Below are 19,757 nucleotides of genomic sequence, written 5' to 3'. Positions count from 1 at the left end.
ACCCATTATTATAAAATCACACATTCTTCTCTTTGAATCTCTTTAATTACAGTCACCTAAATACCCATCCCCCCCCAAACAATAAGAACTTAATTGTGTTTAAATATTAACTCAGTCTCTCTGTATCACTTGAAGATTAGTGCTCCATACTAGTTGTAAATAATGATAAAGGCCCATTGGGTTAGCACATGTCTCATAACACAGGCTCTGGTTGTAGAAGTCATCTTGACCTTCAAACCCCAAGTCAACATATAGTTAATTGATGCTGTGGAATGTAGCCAGCACAAGACAGCACAGAGAGACAGGGATACCATTGGTTTCCATTGTTCTTCAATAATTTACAATAAGAAAAGGGAATTCATTAGCAGACATGTTAGCATCCACAATGCATGGATCTTATAGGTTCCAATGCAAATGAGTAAAAAATAATTTTTTTTTAAGGGAGGAAAAGACACTTGGCTAAATATGAGCATTGAAGGCTGTCTAGGTGAAGCCAAACTTTTGCACAAGTGAGATAAGTCTGGGGTGTGATTCAGAATAACAGGCGGAGGGAAGGGTAGAGTTGTCACGGACTGATGGCTGGAGTTGCCTGCATACTGAGCCAATGGAACTGTTCTGCCCCTCTGTGTTTGAAAGTGCACATCTAAGGAGAAAAGCATCAGCCTAGAGTGGACACAGCCTCAGAGCTGGAACTGTGCCCGCAGACAGGAGTCCGGACAAGGCATGTAGCTTCTCTGGATGTCAGCTGGAATTCTCTACTACAGGGAGATTAAACTGAGACCCAGGGGTGAGCTCCCCAGCTCCACTGCTCTAGAGCAATCCATTTGAACACAACAGATACCCCCAGCACGAGGAAGGAAGCAGGGGGGTCCACTTTCAAGGTCATCCTCAGCTACATGGCAAGTTCAAGGCCAGCCTGAGGAAGGAGAGACACTGGCTCTTGTTTGTTGAGAGGTCTCTCTGTATAGTCCTGGCTGTCTGGAACCCACTGTGTAGACCAGGCCTGCCTCAAACTTATTGCCTCTGTCTCCTAAAGGCATGTACCACCACACTGGGCCTGAGAACCCTGTCTTAACAAGAAAAAAAAAATCTCCAAAATATCCTATTTTTTATGTGTTTTTAGAAAAAAGGTCATTTACATGTTTCCAAACCTATTTAAAATAAATGTCCTATTACTTAGCTGAATGTCTTGACTAATGTTATTCATGAACTGCTCAGGTCTTCAACACTAAGCTTTTAAACTATGTCTGCTGCTCCCAGAGATTATGTTTATAATAACATTTACAGTAATAATCTTAGTACTTAGTATATAAGTATAACAATTACAAAAAGATTTCTGGAAATAAAATGCTAAGCAGCAAGCTAAAAAAATATTTTAAACCATAAATACCTAACTGTTACACTTTGGTTCCATTTATTAAAAAAAAAAAAAACCACTGAACTATGACCTTCTGGTGAAGCTATGCTGAAGATGTTTGTGTACAGATAACAATGGCATGAATTACTCACCTTATTGCTTAGGTCAGGAAAAGCAGTACTCTGATAAGGGAAAGACTGGTCGTCCACTATGTGCCAGTGAAGAACATTAAACTTATTAAAAGCCATGGCATCCTGCAAGCAAACATGGGGAAAATTCTGTACCACAGAAGAAAACAGTACGTCTTACTTCTGTCTACAGTGGGATTGCTTCCAATCAGTGCTTTTTTTTTTTTTTTTTTTGTAGTTTCTTTTAGTAAAGAAACAGTGAAGAGAAAGTATAAATGCTTCTTCATATGAACTCAACATGATACATCTCTATTAGAGCCCTCCCCAGAGCATATACATTGTATACAGGAAGCTGAGATATTGCTGTGTCAGAGAGCAAGCTTATGACTTAATCATTATGTCAGGGAGCCAGGAATAGAGGCTGAAGAGGCCGAGATTGTGTTAGGAAGAAGAGCACAGGAGAAACAAGGCACTTCTGGGAATATAAAGCTTACAGTTCCCATGTATGTGAAAGGTGATAACCCTCAGAGGTGAAATCTATTCTAGGCTCAATACAGGCCCAGCAAATGCCTGCAGAAAACCTAGGCATCTTGATGTAGTAAATGTAATGTATACCACGAAGGAATAAACTGTCTTGGAGCTGGCCTTAATGAAATTCTCTGACCTATCTCATCTGATAGACCTACTTATTCCACAGGGGACCTGTCCTGTACCCCAAGGGAGGAATGCTGCACAGAGAGAGGATCCTGAAGCTGCAGGACTTCTGGGCTTTGCTCAGACCCTTCCTGTCTAGACACACTTCCTGTTGCACCATGTCTACGCAGTGGAGACTCACATACCTCAAAGGACAATTCCAGGGTTGCTGCATTCCTGGACACAGGAGGTTCCTGGAGTGCGGCATGCCCAGAGAGGGCTAAGAGCCCAGTCTCCAAATTCCAACACTAAGGACTTTCCTCACCTGTGGCCCTTACAGTGACCTTTATAATAGGCGGATAGGTGTGTTTCTCTAAGTTCGGGCAGCCACTCACGGAAATTAACTGAACTTTTGTAGATGCATATCACAAGCCTAGGTAAACCTCTTGGGCTAGCCTTGGGAACCAAGCTTTCAGCTTCTGGGATCTGACACTATCTCCAGGTGGACAACATTAACTGGTTTGAGGGCACCCCGTTGTTGGTGGGGGGTGGAGGATCTTTACGTCTTCGAAAGCCATAGAAAGACGTCTTCCAGATTAACTGGAAGTGAGAACCAAGGGTCAACGCAGTCTGTCCTGGTCCACAGCAGCAACTGGATCTGACTCTTGGGTTGTACTAAACCAGCACATGATATAGACAGAGAGGCACAGGGGAAGACGTATACATATATGTTCACATAAATAAACTGAACACATGCATAGGTATGTTTCCCAGTGTCTGTAAGGTCAGGACATACCTTTGTTGGAATAACTGCCTGACCCCCACAGCCCAAGTCCATGTTTTGAAATATTGACCACTAAAGGGTTCCTTTTTTAAAAGCCAGAATCTAAACTGAAACAGGGCAACATAAACCTGGGACATCATGGGTCCAAAAGTACAGAGACTGAGGGGCGCACCTCAAAAGGATAAATGATGGGCTTCTGACGGCCGTAGTAGGACCAACTTGACAATTATATATGGGGTGTTAACAGATTACAATCCATGGAGCAAAATGGTCATCCAGGCTGATAAAATAATGCATAATGTGGGAAAGGGACTTTCTGCCTTCCCATGGGAGATGATTTACCAAATGCCAGAGGCGATGGAAACAGGGACATCACCACGTGGTGACCGGTCATAGCAGCAACCCTCTGACGAGGCAGGGACCAGGAGTGGGTGAGCATACGAGCTACGGCGATTCTTACATAGTCTCACCATTTCTCCCACAGGGTGCTTAAAAGCACTAAATATCCTGAAATTAACTTGACAGTGGAGAAACATTGCAGACAACATCTCAGCCATCCCGGGTGTATACTACCCGTAGTGAGACAGCGGGCTGACTGATACTGTCTGAGGACACAGCCCACTTCTGCTTTATTCTTGCCGGGGAAACAGGAGCTCAAGTGGGAAACAGATGAGCTAAGACATGTTCTAAAAGTAACTGGACTTTTAAAATATCACAATCCTTCAAAATGAGGAAAGAGCAGCCCAGGCTGGAAGTCAATGAGGAAATGGAACAAGGAAGTTCAACACAGGCCCTAGGTGGCCATGCTCCACCAGCCGTGGAATCTGCATTTTGAGTAGACAGAGGGCACATGGGATTAGCTTCCTGTTCCTGATAACTGCATGGAAGCTATTTTAAGATGCCTTCTTTTCTTTTAATAGGAGATGCAAGCTAATATTTGAGTAACCCACCGCAGGTGCCCATCAGGCGCTATAATAGGGAGATTCGGGCAAAGACACGCTTTAAGTAAATTGAGCAAGTATTTAAAAATCTTTAAATCATAAGCTTCAAATTCATATATCTATAAATTTTATATTCATAGATTTCATATTTCTATTCACATATTCATAAATTTTATTCATATATTCTTGATTGCAGAATATATGAAAGTTCTTTGTAGTTTTTAAAAAAGCTTAGGCAGCTTACAGAGTTGGTTGGCAAGTGGTAGTGGGGACAAACCAATGAAAAGCCCCCAAGAAAAGGTAGTTATAATCAACCCTCCCATCTCTCCACCCCAAGGTCCCATATACTCTCTGGAACATTTCCAAAGGAAAAAAGCCACTCCTTGAACCCTTTCTAGGTCCCCTTAAAAACTATAGCCATTTATTCCAAGCTATGTCGAGAGCTGTGGTCTAGGTAATGAGAACAGACACATGTGTCAAAGGGAGTATTAAAGTTGCCTATCTATCTCAGTGAACACAGGGCATGCTGGTAACCCCATGGCCCAGGGGCTTGAAAGCAGCCTAGGCTACACACCAAGACCCCGGCTTCCAACAAACAAACAAACAAACAAACAAACAAAAATTCTCTTAGCAGTCTTGGCCAACTCATGTTGTCTGTGATCCAATGGCACCACCAGGGAGATCCTCTCACATCTGCCTCTATTTCACCTAGGGACACTCTGTTATCAGGAAAGGTGTTCCTACACCCAGTGCTTAGATTTAGGACAAGAAAAACAAGTCTTTCTAGTCTTCTAAGCCGGTTCAAGAAACATAAAGAAAGTAACCATTGGGGCAGAGGAGCAAAGGATCTGATAAAGCAATCTCCTACCAGAGTTTTTAAAATTGTCTTCACAGGCAGGAAGTGTCTAGATGTATCAATTAAAATTCCTCTATGAGGGAATCTTGGAGAATCAGCTATACTGGATTCATTGATGGTGAACTAGAAGACAAAATAAAATTTTTATTTATTTTTTTGAATGTTTTCCTCCTCAAGTTCAACAAAGACTACAACCATCTACAAGCATCACATAAAAATGCGATGGGACCCAAAAGTGCATGAACTTTATAAGATAACTATTGGGAAAAGAAACGTTCAGAAGGACAGCTCGGTAGGCTGCATTCTAACATCAGTGCCTGTCCAACCAGCCTCAGCAAGACACAAAGGAATACTTACAGTCCCGAAAGAGTCTTGGTATACTAACTGGCTAAACGTCTCTAAACCTGGGGGAAGTAAAAGGCATTGTGTTATTTGCAAGATACAAAATGGAAATAAAAGTAGTGTCCATACAGATTCATAACCACAGGAGAAATAGTTTAAAAAGCAAGCACCGCACTCACATTTTCTAAAATGTAGCACTCCTGTAATCACGAATGTTCTCCTAACATAGCAATCCCACGGTTTCTGTCTCCAGTGAGTAAGTGCACCTGCTCTCATCACACCAGTCCCCTCTACTTTTTTTTTTAAGACAAACGCCTCTTAATGAAATAGTAACTCCCTAATACGTGCAAAGCAGTCAAAGAAAGAATGTTTATGCTAAAGGACTGGTCATTTCAGGAAGTACCTAAATTTGCTGGCAGAGGCCCTTGCCTTTATTCCCAACATTTGGGAGGCAGAGGCAGGTGGTAGAGCTCTGAGTTCGAGGTCAACCTGGTCTACAGAGTGAGTTCCAGGACAGCCAGGGCTACATGGAGAAACTCCGCCTCCAAAAACCAAAAGAAAAAACAGATAACTCCGACCCTGATCCTACGGATGCCAAGGTTGTGTGGCCCCAGGGCACAGACAGTGAGTGCTCCCAGTCTTCACATTCCTCCCAGGCAGTTCTCTCAATCCTCCTAGTCCTCCCTGGCAAGGCTGCCCTCACTCCATTTGCCAAGGAGCAGCCAGTCCAAACAAGGTCCCAAGACACGAATGTGAGGAGCAACAGGACTCCGGAATGTGGTTCACTGAAACCATCTGTCTCTAGAGTGAGCAGGTATCTTCTTGCTCGGGGATCTCTCAAACTCTCTTAGGAATCACCCAGGGAACTTTCTGGGGTGGAAAGAGGTTGCAGCACATTTCCATTTCCTTCTGCTCCTATAAACCTGCTGATGTTTCTAAATCCATAGGCATAGAACATTGGAGAAGACAGGTACTTGCTCCTGAAGGTGGTAAGAAGGAATAGGCTGAGCCCAAACCAAAGCTGAACTAACTGGGGCTACTGAGAGCTCTGTAACATGACAGTCCAGGATTGGAGCCCACACCAGGAATGGAGCTGTAGGAGGAGCTCTGAAAGCACTTCTAAGGAAACTCCAAGACGACAAGATGGGAGTCTGTGACCCCAGTTTCTTCAAAAACAAAGAATTACTCTTGGGATGCGCTTCTGTGCCTCTCCTGGGCGTAGTGGATAGGAGTAAGGTTAGTTCATTACAACTGGCTATTGTTATCTATGTCTATGGAAACGTGTTGCCTGCCACCCTGCTTACCTAACCCTCAGAATATTTTCTGTCTGATGCTCTGAATAAACACCTAGCCACAAGTGTTTGAAAAGGTCAGATGAGGAACTAAGACATACGAAAAAAGAAGAAAAGTCCATGCCTGGCAGAGGTGGAGTAGCTGGGAGGCAGAGGCAAGAGGATTCTCAGTTGGAGGCCAGCCTGCTCTACACAGTGAGTTCAAGGACAGCCAGGTCTACAGAAAGAAACCCTGTCTTGAAAATCCAACCCCCAGACCTTCCCCCTAAAAAACAAACAAAACCCCCTGAGTACTGAAGGCTTTGTGTTTCTGAGCTGGCTGTTCAGCGCTGAGAAGATGAGGGCAGGGCCTGGCGTGAACGGCTCAGCTGCCTGGACTATGACCTGGGACTCACCCAGGTGAGACAAACGTCACTGGGGTTCAGCTTGGGGCAGCATTTGGCTGAAGGGATCTAAGTGCTCAAGCTAGTTCTTCACAATTTTGCTGTGCTTGATTTTACAAAGGAACACATATTGCACTGCAGAGACAGTGAAACTGCACAGAGCTTACCTCGTAACGCTCCCCAAACTCTGTTGGCCTTGAGGACAGCTACTGGTTCATGTACAAGCAGAGAATCTGTGGGATAAGGTTAGTGAGTTTTGTTAATCCCAGAACAATGCACAATCTAGTTTCTACACTTTTTTGTTTGTTTGTTTGTTTGATGGATTGATTGATTTTTCGAGACAGGGTTTCTCTGTGTATCTCTAGCTGTGTTGGAACTCACTCTGTAGACCAGGCTGGCCTCGGACTCAGAAATCCACCTGCCTCTGTCTCCCAAGTGCTAGGATTAAAGGTGTGTGCCACCACTGCCCGGCTATCTACACTTTTACTCTTTCTTTCTTTCTCTCTTTCTTTCTTTTCCTTTTTTCTTTCTTTCTTTCTTTCTTTCTTTCTTTCTTTCTTTCTAACTTCCTTTCTTCCTTTCTAACTTCCTTTCTTCCTTTCTAACTTCCTTTCTTCCTCTCTCTCCTTCTTTCTTTCCTTCTTTTACTGTTTTTTTTTTTAAAGATTTATTTTATTTACATGAGTACACTGTACTATCTTCAGACACACATCGGAAGAGAGCATCAGATCCCATTACAGATGATTGTGAGCCACCATGTGGTTGCTGGGAATTGAACTCAGGACCTCTGGAAGAGCAGTCAGTGCTCTTAACCACTGAGCCATCTCTCCAGCCCCCTACTGTTGGTATTATCACATACCTTTTTCTCTCTTCTCCAGCATGCCGCATGTAGATTCCTTCAACTCAAAATGCCCCAGCCTGAACCCCCAGACCCTGCCTCACTTCACTCACCCTGGGCACCCCTCACACCTCCTCACTTTCTCAGATCTGAAATGTCAGTCTTCAGTGCTCAGTCTTTACGTAAACTCCCCACTTCCCCCAAGGCCAGCGAGATCATTGTACTTTTGTTTTCATCCGACCTACTTCCCCTTCCCCGATGTCATCTTAAATCTGCTCTATGACTTGCTTTCAATTCAGCTTCGCCATGCTCAGGAAGTCCATATCTATCAAGAATGGGACTCCACACAGACACGGTGGGAGGGGAGGAATGGGCCTGTAATCCCAGCACTTAGAAGGTAAAGTCATGAGAACCATAGGCTCAAAGCCACCCTGGGCTAAACAGGAACACTGTCTCAAAACAAAAATACCTACAAGAGTGTACTGTTCTAGTTGGCTAGGCCAAAAAGGGCCTTATCCTTCAGTTTTTGGAATCATACACTGCCTAAGTTTGACCCACGGTAAATTTGGTCTTAGTGCATGCAGTCTGGTGCATGCCGGTTATGGGGGGTTGGGGGGGAGAGGAGAGAGAGGAGAGAGAGAGGAGGGAGAGGGAGAGAGGGAGAGAGGGAGAGAGAGAGAGAGAGAGAGAGAGAGAGAGGGGAAAAGAGAAGAGAGAGAGCGAGAGAGCACAGAAGGTACAGACAGTGAGAACTACAGGTGCCCAAGTGCAAACTTTGCTACAGCTAGAGCCCTGGAGGCTGCAGTTAATGACTTAGTACCATATCCTCTGGACATCTGGAGCGAGTCACCGCCTTCTATTACCTCCAGACTGCCAGAAGGCAGATGGCTGCAGGCAAGGAAAGATGGGTATCACTCATGTGACACACTCAGCTGACAGAATTGTACCAGAACAGCCTTTCAGTCTGATGACCGACCGCAGCACTGAGTGAGCGAAATGTCAGACTCAGAACCGGAACCATTTTGCTTCTGTGAGTGCAACTGAAGCAGGCCTCCTTTTTTCCCACAATAGATGAGTTCTGTCTGCTAATATTAAAAAGGACCCCGACTAAACTCATATAAAAAGTATATGGTAGTAGTCTATAAATAGGGCCCTGAACTCATCCAATCATATATAGTAGTTAGAAGGTTTACCTGCTAAGTACTCAGACATGTAGCTACAGGATTCTAATTTCAAAACGAAATTCTTAGGTTTGGCAGTGACTCTGCTTGTGTGTACTGGAAGAGTAGGAAAATGGCTTTGACTTTACAGCCATCCCCTTCTGTGTGTGTCTGCACTGTGGATAGCACTGCTTTCGAGAGTCTCCATATAGAATCCAGTAATTAAAAGACATCTCAGTCCTTCCTGGAGATGCTCACTTAGTTCTAGTTGTTAGTTCTTCTCCTGGGCATTGACATACACAATCGTGCAATTAAAAAAAAAAAAAACAAACTACAATTTTCTCTGCGTGTGAGTTCTGAGCTGTTGTATTATGTTGTAAATGGAGCCTCTCCCTCTACACCCTCCTTCTTTGGCCCGACTCAGCAGCTTGGCAGTCTGTGTCTGGCAAATTTCCATCTGCTCAGCCGGTCCTCTGCCAATGGACAGCAAGCTGATTTTGTTTAAGTCTTCACTGCAAGTAAATGTCTTTGGTATATGTGGCTACCTCTCTAAAGGAGAACTTGGCTCACTTCTAGTTCTCAGGGTACCCGTGTCTTTCTTTTTAATACAGGGGTTGGGGTCTGGATTTTACATTTGGGACGCTGGTGAACTTCCTAAATCTTACCTAAAACACACATACACACACACACACACATATATATATATACACACATATATATATATATATACATATATATATATATATATGTGTGTGTGTGTGTGTGTATTAATTAAACATTAATTAAATGTTAATAAAACACATATATCATATTAACTAAACATTTATATTAATGTTTGTACTCATTCAAAACATTTGCTGCAATAAACAACATACGTATGGACACCTGAAATGGCAGTAGTTAATTCTGAGGGCTGGGGTGAAGGACAGGGTCATCGCCCTGCCTTCCGTACTTACTACTGAATTTACCAACGTTCTACAACGGCTGCATTTTACAATCGGTGCTTACAGGTTTCATCTGAAGACAGACTAGGGAAGGACTCGCACTCTGACTCGAGGGTGATGGAGACCAGGAGCTTCTGCAACTGTGGCTCAGCTCGAAATCTAGCAGGGCCATGATGTCTCTTGTGGAAACCAAAAACATAGTTGTAATATCTGTGGGAGAAATCCAGTTAAATAATGAACCAAACAGTACGTAGGTGCTCGGTAGACATAGAAGTCAGCTCTCAAATCTTTAGCCAGTTCAATCTAACCATGCTCTTCCTCAAGACACTCTTGAAACTGTCAGGGGATCCTTCTGAAAACCCCGATGTCCACACCACAGGCACTGCACACATACAGGGCACAGACATACACGTATACCAAATATCCATACACATGAAAATGAATATTTTTAAAGTATATATATATATACATATATATATATATATAAAAAACCATAATTAAAAACTTTAGCTAGGCAGTGGTGATGAATGCCTTTGATTTGGAGGCAAAGGTGGGTGGATCTCTGAGTTTGAGGCCAGCCTGGTCTACAGAGTGAATTCCAGGGCTACACAGAAACCCTGTCTCAATAAATAAATAGGAGAAAAAAAAGAAAGAAAGAAAGAAAGAAAGAAAGAAAGAAAGAAAGAAAGAAAGAAAACTAAAAATTAGGACTGGAAGCCGGGCGTGGTGGCGCATGCCTTTAATCCCAGCACTCCGGAGGCAGAGGCAGACCTGAGTTCGAGGCCAGCCTGGTCTACAAAGTGAGTTCAGCCAGGGCTATACAGAGAAACCCTGTCTCAGAAAAAAAAAAAAAAAAAAAAAAAAAAAATTAGGACTGGAGGGATGGCTCAGCAGTTAAGAGCACTGGCTGCTCTTGCAGAGGACCTGAGTTCAATGCCCAGCACCCTCACAGGGATTCACAACCAATTTTGATTGGCCTTAACAGGCATTGGACACAAATGGAATGTAGACCCAACCGGTCAAAACATCCATACACATAAAATCATTTTTGTTGTTACTGTCTTTTGTTTGTCAAGACACGGTTCCCCTGTGCGGCCCTGCCCTGTAACTCATCTGGTGATAAGTGTGGCTCTGAACTAAAAGACCCGCCTGCCTCCCAAGGGCTGGGATCAAAGGCATTTGCCACCACCGCCCAGCTATAAAAGAATATTTTTTAAAATTAAAAAAGTTTAAAAGGAGCTAGGGGTGTGGCTCGAGTGGTACAGCTTTGGCTTGTGTGTGCAGGGCCTTCCTCGTACTGGGCAGGGCCTGGGGAGGGTAAGTGTCGGGGAGGAACCACTAATTAGTGGTCTGAGGTCTGAGTTAGGTGCTGGCTAGCTAGCCTTCCAGGAACCAAAAAAATGAAGCTATCCTTTTAAAACAAGAGCTCCAGGTCAGGTGTGGTGGTCCACACCTTTAATCTCACCATTAAGGAGACAGAAGCTGTTGTGAGTTGGAGGTCATCCTGGTCTACATGATGAGTCTGAGGCCAGCCAAGGGCTACACAATGACATCTGTCTCAAACAAAAGCAAAACCCAAAAGAGTGTCTACTATTCAGTAGTTTTTCCGAGGCAGAGGAAGTAGCCATGCGTTCAACAGCCAAACTATCTCTGCAGAAAGCCGTGTTTATGATGAGGCCTGGGCTCTTACTGATAGAAGCTGCTGAACTCTGAACAGCTTGTATGAATGTTCACTGCCTGGGGTTCCCTGAATTCTCCTGCATTTCCAGAGACTTCCAACCCTACCATGCTTGCCAGAGTCACTCCTAGAATGCTCAGCCAACACTTTCAACCAGCTTCAGCTGGTGGCGCACGCCTTTAATCCCAATACTTGGGAGGCAGAGGCAGGTGGATTTTTGAGTTCGAGGCCAGCCTGGTCTACAGAGTGAGTTCCAGGACAGCCAGGGCTACACAGAGAAACTCTGTCTCAAAAAAAAAAAAAACAAAAACAAAAAAACCCAACCAGCTTCCAAACAACGCCAGGTGCAATTACTAGCTGCTTCCCACACTGGCCACACATTAGTTGGACAAACCCTCCAGATGACAATGACCAGGTCTTATGTTGAGATGGCAAGCCTGTTTTCAAACTACCTCCTAGCTGACTCAAGCCTTTGTCACTTGTATCCATTAACAAGTAACTCGCCTGCTCAAGCAAGGCAAAAGGAAAACCCAGCTTGACCGTCAGCTCTAAAGCAAGCAAGCCGGTTTTCAGACGGTACTCAGTCCAGTGGCTGGGCTACAATCCGGGATACCCCAATACTACCAGGCACTTTAGTTGTACATTTTTCCACTCTACCTGTGGGTCACAAAGCATTCTAACCCATTAGCAATTCAACTCCAAAGGCTTTTTTGAGCAGGCCTCCAAAATAGGGTGACAGTACCCTCTTAGTTGTGCAAATTATAAGCAAAGCATTAGCCTTTCTGTGGCAGAGAACCCCGCTGTTTCTGCTGCATGTCTCAGGACCTCTTCCACTGAACCTTCCACAGCAAAGAGCCTAAAACACCCACCCTTAACTTTGTTTTGCATTCCCTGGTCAGCTGTTTGGTGTCCTGCAAGCAAAATCAAGTTATAGCTATATGCACCAGACACAGAGAAGAAGTGAAAGCAGGCGACACAGCTAGCACCAAATTACAGTTCCCAGGGGGCAGACCCTTCCGCCCAGGTCTCGAATTGAGAGGGCAGAGGGGGATCTCATTCAAATATCGCCCCAAATACAATCTATCGTGCAACCAATAGGTTAGCACAGCCCCTGTTCTTGGCAAGGGTGCCTACCTATGGCTGGCACTCTGTGCCCAGAGAATGCCTGGCTTGACAGGACTCTAAAATGTTAAGTGCTAAATGAGGCAAAGGTTTTTAGAAAACCTATCAGAGAGGAAGACAGAGCAACTACTGCTAAGTGTTGGGAAAACAAGAAGAAAAGCAGATGTTACTTAAGAGCCACTTGAAAGGCCATTTGGAAAGACTACCTAACATTATTAGGTATGGAACATAGCTCGGAAGGGGGAGGTTTCCCATAAAGTTTCAACTTAAGGTTTCCCCCACTCCCCTGACTCCCACCTCAGAGCTCAGAGGTTTAGAACTCTTACTCTCTTACAAAGGACCCAGGTTGGGCTCTCAGCACCCGCTTTAGGGGCTCACGCCAAAATTTCCTGCCCTGGGCACCTGCAGGTATCTCCACACATGTGGTACACGTAAATTCATGCAGTCATATACACTTAACGAAAAAAATTATAAGAGATTAAAGATACGGAGCTGAAAGTGACACTGGGGATACCTAGAGCCTTTAAAAGATCCGTATCTAAGGATGCACTCAGAGGAGGTTCACTTTGTAGGCTAGGACCTTGTTCCCTCCCTATCTCTGGAGCCATCTCATCTGCCCTACTGAGGCCCAACAAACTGACTCCAGCAGAGTCACCGGTTCCATTGTTATTCTGTTTTGTTTTGGTTTTTGGTTTTTCAAGACAGGGTTTCTCTGTGTAGCCCTGACTGTCCTAGAACTCACTCTGTAAACCAGGCTGGCCTCGAACTCAGAAATCCACCTGCCTCTGCCTCCCAAGTGCTGGGATTAAAGGAGTTAATCACGCCCCGCCCATTGTTATTCTGAACCATGCTAAGTAGGGTCCCTGAGCACCTAGGGCGGGAAGGAAGAAGCAAGAACAGGTCAAGTCTTGGGCTTCGGTCTGTAAAGTTTGGACCTAAGTTAGACTGGCTAGTCATGGTGTCTTCCAGTCCTGTGAGACCCAAGTAGCCCGGCGATCCTTCTCTGTGCCCTAGGTCCCCTCCCCGCTGGGTGGGGCTGCTCACCGCCGAAACGCCTCCTGTAGCAGCGAGCAGGAAGGGCCGGCTGTGGAATTGGGACTGTGGTCGATGTTGAAGTCCTCCGCGGAGATGTACAACAGCCGCGGGAACATCTGCACCGAGCGCGGAAAAGGCCATAGCGCAGGTTGCAGTCGGGCCGGGGCCACTAGGGCCAGCGACACCATCGCCACCAGCGCCTGCAGCAGCAGTAGCCCGGGGGCGCGACGCGGGGACCGCGGCATGACTGCTCCGCGAGTCTGGCTAGGCAGAGTCTTTGGACCAACCTTCCAGTCTGGGTCGCTGGGAAGAAAGCATCCGTGCCCGGGTCACCGAGTCAGATGACCGAGCTCCCCGCCCGGGCTCCGCCTCCGAGTGGGGATTGGCCCGGAAATTGGGGGCAGGCTCGGTGCAGAGGCGGTCGCGCTCTAGCCGGGATGCCGGTGTGTGGCTCACGCCTGGCACGCCTGAAGAACTTGTTTGTGCAGCCCACTGACAGGCAAGACCTGTCTCTTCCTCCACTCTTCAGGTAGTGTTTTTGTCACTAAATCTAGACGGTGGTGGACTCTGATAAAACCTCCCGAGTCAGAATTCCCTGGAGTTGACTTTGGAAGTAATGGGAGGTTAAAATTTATGCATGGGAAAACAAATATAGGGGGAGCATTTAAAACTTGAGATAGACGCGATGGACTACATAAATATTAAAGTGATACAAAGAGAATATTTCTGTAGTAGAGATTAATGTCGCTGTATAATTTTCCAAAGACCTTTATAACGATTAGCTAGGGCGAACGTGCATATGTGTAATCAGAGATTACAGTATGTCTAATCACAAGAAGGCAACTTAGTAAGTAAATAGATGCTAGAAGATTGCTGGAGAGATGGCTCAGCAGTTAAGAACTCTGTTCTCAAAAAGAACTGGGGATCAATTTCCAGCACCCACTTGGTGGCTCACAACTGCCAGAAACTCCAGTCCCAGGGAATACTTCACCCTTCTGGCCTCTGAGGGTACCAGGCATGCATGTGGTACACAGATGTACATACAGACAAAACACCCATACACATTGTGGGGGCTATTCCCGCTTATCATCTTGTCTATATCTGGAATGAACTACAATCCAGAATTAGAGGGCTCACCTGTGATCCAGTGTATATATGTGTGATCCATATATATATGTGTGTGTGTGTGTGTGTATTAATTAAACATTAATTAAATGTTAATAAAACACATATATCATATTAACTAAACATTTATATTAATGTTTGTACTCATTCAAAACATTTGCTGCAATAAACAACATACGTATGGACACCTGAAATGGCAGTAGTTAATTCTGAGGGCTGGGGTGAAGGACAGGGTCATCGCCCTGCCTTCCGTACTTACTACTGAATTTACCAACGTTCTACAACGGCTGCATTTTACAATCGGTGCTTACAGGTTTCATCTGAAGACAGACTAGGGAAGGACTCGCACTCTGACTCGAGGGTGATGGAGACCAGGAGCTTCTGCAACTGTGGCTCAGCTCGAAATCTAGCAGGGCCATGATGTCTCTTGTGGAAACCAAAAACATAGTTGTAATATCTGTGGGAGAAATCCAGTTAAATAATGAACCAAACAGTACGTAGGTGCTCGGTAGACATAGAAGTCAGCTCTCAAATCTTTAGCCAGTTCAATCTAACCATGCTCTTCCTCAAGACACTCTTGAAACTGTCAGGGGATCCTTCTGAAAACCCCGATGTCCACACCACAGGCACTGCACACATACAGGGCACAGACATACACGTATACCAAATATCCATACACATGAAAATGAATATTTTTAAAGTATATATATATATACATATATATATATATATAAAAAACCATAATTAAAAACTTTAGCTAGGCAGTGGTGATGAATGCCTTTGATTTGGAGGCAAAGGTGGGTGGATCTCTGAGTTTGAGGCCAGCCTGGTCTACAGAGTGAATTCCAGGGCTACACAGAAACCCTGTCTCAATAAATAAATAGGAGAAAAAAAAGAAAGAAAGAAAGAAAGAAAGAAAGAAAGAAAGAAAGAAAGAAAGAAAACTAAAAATTAGGACTGGAAGCCGGGCGTGGTGGCGCATGCCTTTAATCCCAGCACTCCGGAGGCAGAGGCAGACCTGAGTTCGAGGCCAGCCTGGTCTACAAAGTGAGTTCAGCCAGGGCTATACAGAGAAACCCTGTCTCAGAAAAAAAAAAAAAAAAAAAAAAAAAAATTAGGACTGGAGGGATGGCTCAGCAGTTAAGAGCACTGGCTGCTCTTGCAGAGGACCTGAGTTCAATGCCCAGCACCCTCACAGGGATTCACAACCAATTTTGATTGGCCTTAACAGGCATTGGACACAAATGGAATGTAGACCCAACCGGTCAAAACATCCATACACATAAAATCATTTTTGTTGTTACTGTCTTTTGTTTGTCAAGACACGGTTCCCCTGTGCGGCCCTGCCCTGTAACTCATCTGGTGATAAGTGTGGCTCTGAACTAAAAGACCCGCCTGCCTCCCAAGGGCTGGGATCAAAGGCATTTGCCACCACCGCCCAGCTATAAAAGAATATTTTTTAAAATTAAAAAAGTTTAAAAGGAGCTAGGGGTGTGGCTCGAGTGGTACAGCTTTGGCTTGTGTGTGCAGGGCCTTCCTCGTACTGGGCAGGGCCTGGGGAGGGTAAGTGTCGGGGAGGAACCACTAATTAGTGGTCTGAGGTCTGAGTTAGGTGCTGGCTAGCTAGCCTTCCAGGAACCAAAAAAATGAAGCTATCCTTTTAAAACAAGAGCTCCAGGTCAGGTGTGGTGGTCCACACCTTTAATCTCACCATTAAGGAGACAGAAGCTGTTGTGAGTTGGAGGTCATCCTGGTCTACATGATGAGTCTGAGGCCAGCCAAGGGCTACACAATGACATCTGTCTCAAACAAAAGCAAAACCCAAAAGAGTGTCTACTATTCAGTAGTTTTTCCGAGGCAGAGGAAGTAGCCATGCGTTCAACAGCCAAACTATCTCTGCAGAAAGCCGTGTTTATGATGAGGCCTGGGCTCTTACTGATAGAAGCTGCTGAACTCTGAACAGCTTGTATGAATGTTCACTGCCTGGGGTTCCCTGAATTCTCCTGCATTTCCAGAGACTTCCAACCCTACCATGCTTGCCAGAGTCACTCCTAGAATGCTCAGCCAACACTTTCAACCAGCTTCAGCTGGTGGCGCACGCCTTTAATCCCAATACTTGGGAGGCAGAGGCAGGTGGATTTTTGAGTTCGAGGCCAGCCTGGTCTACAGAGTGAGTTCCAGGACAGCCAGGGCTACACAGAGAAACTCTGTCTCAAAAAAAAAAAAAACAAAAACAAAAAAACCCAACCAGCTTCCAAACAACGCCAGGTGCAATTACTAGCTGCTTCCCACACTGGCCACACATTAGTTGGACAAACCCTCCAGATGACAATGACCAGGTCTTATGTTGAGATGGCAAGCCTGTTTTCAAACTACCTCCTAGCTGACTCAAGCCTTTGTCACTTGTATCCATTAACAAGTAACTCGCCTGCTCAAGCAAGGCAAAAGGAAAACCCAGCTTGACCGTCAGCTCTAAAGCAAGCAAGCCGGTTTTCAGACGGTACTCAGTCCAGTGGCTGGGCTACAATCCGGGATACCCCAATACTACCAGGCACTTTAGTTGTACATTTTTCCACTCTACCTGTGGGTCACAAAGCATTCTAACCCATTAGCAATTCAACTCCAAAGGCTTTTTTGAGCAGGCCTCCAAAATAGGGTGACAGTACCCTCTTAGTTGTGCAAATTATAAGCAAAGCATTAGCCTTTCTGTGGCAGAGAACCCCGCTGTTTCTGCTGCATGTCTCAGGACCTCTTCCACTGAACCTTCCACAGCAAAGAGCCTAAAACACCCACCCTTAACTTTGTTTTGCATTCCCTGGTCAGCTGTTTGGTGTCCTGCAAGCAAAATCAAGTTATAGCTATATGCACCAGACACAGAGAAGAAGTGAAAGCAGGCGACACAGCTAGCACCAAATTACAGTTCCCAGGGGGCAGACCCTTCCGCCCAGGTCTCGAATTGAGAGGGCAGAGGGGGATCTCATTCAAATATCGCCCCAAATACAATCTATCGTGCAACCAATAGGTTAGCACAGCCCCTGTTCTTGGCAAGGGTGCCTACCTATGGCTGGCACTCTGTGCCCAGAGAATGCCTGGCTTGACAGGACTCTAAAATGTTAAGTGCTAAATGAGGCAAAGGTTTTTAGAAAACCTATCAGAGAGGAAGACAGAGCAACTACTGCTAAGTGTTGGGAAAACAAGAAGAAAAGCAGATGTTACTTAAGAGCCACTTGAAAGGCCATTTGGAAAGACTACCTAACATTATTAGGTATGGAACATAGCTCGGAAGGGGGAGGTTTCCCATAAAGTTTCAACTTAAGGTTTCCCCCACTCCCCTGACTCCCACCTCAGAGCTCAGAGGTTTAGAACTCTTACTCTCTTACAAAGGACCCAGGTTGGGCTCTCAGCACCCGCTTTAGGGGCTCACGCCAAAATTTCCTGCCCTGGGCACCTGCAGGTATCTCCACACATGTGGTACACGTAAATTCATGCAGTCATATACACTTAACGAAAAAAATTATAAGAGATTAAAGATACGGAGCTGAAAGTGACACTGGGGATACCTAGAGCCTTTAAAAGATCCGTATCTAAGGATGCACTCAGAGGAGGTTCACTTTGTAGGCTAGGACCTTGTTCCCTCCCTATCTCTGGAGCCATCTCATCTGCCCTACTGAGGCCCAACAAACTGACTCCAGCAGAGTCACCGGTTCCATTGTTATTCTGTTTTGTTTTGGTTTTTGGTTTTTCAAGACAGGGTTTCTCTGTGTAGCCCTGACTGTCCTAGAACTCACTCTGTAAACCAGGCTGGCCTCGAACTCAGAAATCCACCTGCCTCTGCCTCCCAAGTGCTGGGATTAAAGGAGTTAATCACGCCCCGCCCATTGTTATTCTGAACCATGCTAAGTAGGGTCCCTGAGCACCTAGGGCGGGAAGGAAGAAGCAAGAACAGGTCAAGTCTTGGGCTTCGGTCTGTAAAGTTTGGACCTAAGTTAGACTGGCTAGTCATGGTGTCTTCCAGTCCTGTGAGACCCAAGTAGCCCGGCGATCCTTCTCTGTGCCCTAGGTCCCCTCCCCGCTGGGTGGGGCTGCTCACCGCCGAAACGCCTCCTGTAGCAGCGAGCAGGAAGGGCCGGCTGTGGAATTGGGACTGTGGTCGATGTTGAAGTCCTCCGCGGAGATGTACAACAGCCGCGGGAACATCTGCACCGAGCGCGGAAAAGGCCATAGCGCAGGTTGCAGTCGGGCCGGGGCCACTAGGGCCAGCGACACCATCGCCACCAGCGCCTGCAGCAGCAGTAGCCCGGGGGCGCGACGCGGGGACCGCGGCATGACTGCTCCGCGAGTCTGGCTAGGCAGAGTCTTTGGACCAACCTTCCAGTCTGGGTCGCTGGGAAGAAAGCATCCGTGCCCGGGTCACCGAGTCAGATGACCGAGCTCCCCGCCCGGGCTCCGCCTCCGAGTGGGGATTGGCCCGGAAATTGGGGGCAGGCTCGGTGCAGAGGCGGTCGCGCTCTAGCCGGGATGCCGGTGTGTGGCTCACGCCTGGCACGCCTGAAGAACTTGTTTGTGCAGCCCACTGACAGGCAAGACCTGTCTCTTCCTCCACTCTTCAGGTAGTGTTTTTGTCACTAAATCTAGACGGTGGTGGACTCTGATAAAACCTCCCGAGTCAGAATTCCCTGGAGTTGACTTTGGAAGTAATGGGAGGTTAAAATTTATGCATGGGAAAACAAATATAGGGGGAGCATTTAAAACTTGAGATAGACGCGATGGACTACATAAATATTAAAGTGATACAAAGAGAATATTTCTGTAGTAGAGATTAATGTCGCTGTATAATTTTCCAAAGACCTTTATAACGATTAGCTAGGGCGAACGTGCATATGTGTAATCAGAGATTACAGTATGTCTAATCACAAGAAGGCAACTTAGTAAGTAAATAGATGCTAGAAGATTGCTGGAGAGATGGCTCAGCAGTTAAGAACTCTGTTCTCAAAAAGAACTGGGGATCAATTTCCAGCACCCACTTGGTGGCTCACAACTGCCAGAAACTCCAGTCCCAGGGAATACTTCACCCTTCTGGCCTCTGAGGGTACCAGGCATGCATGTGGTACACAGATGTACATACAGACAAAACACCCA

General features: G+C 45.7%; 1 protein-coding gene across 1 annotated transcript in view; it reads right to left on the bottom strand.

Moving 5' to 3' along the window:
- Hexb (hexosaminidase subunit beta) overlaps positions 1-19,757 on the bottom strand; it is a 27,871-nt gene extending 8,114 nt beyond the window's left edge. The window contains exons 1-8 of the mRNA XM_021180112.3: positions 18,709-19,757; positions 14,930-15,075; positions 13,503-14,098; positions 9,723-9,868; positions 6,884-6,949; positions 5,057-5,103; positions 4,712-4,822; positions 1,510-1,611 (exon numbers count right to left, since the gene is read on the bottom strand). Of these exons, the coding sequence (XP_021035771.1) occupies positions 1,510-1,611; positions 4,712-4,822; positions 5,057-5,103; positions 6,884-6,949; positions 9,723-9,868; positions 13,503-13,738 (708 nt within the window). The 5' untranslated portion in view covers positions 13,739-14,098; positions 14,930-15,075; positions 18,709-19,757. The remainder of the gene's footprint in view (positions 1-1,509; positions 1,612-4,711; positions 4,823-5,056; positions 5,104-6,883; positions 6,950-9,722; positions 9,869-13,502; positions 14,099-14,929; positions 15,076-18,708) is intronic.

The sequence above is a fragment of the Mus caroli genome, unplaced genomic scaffold (assembly GCF_978045245.1).
Source record: "Mus caroli unplaced genomic scaffold, Mus_caroli_1 scaffold_15, whole genome shotgun sequence".
Taxonomy (NCBI): Eukaryota; Metazoa; Chordata; class Mammalia; order Rodentia; family Muridae; genus Mus; species Mus caroli.
The sequence above is the reverse complement of the archived record's forward strand: the minus strand, read 5'-3'. Positions and strand labels throughout refer to the sequence as shown.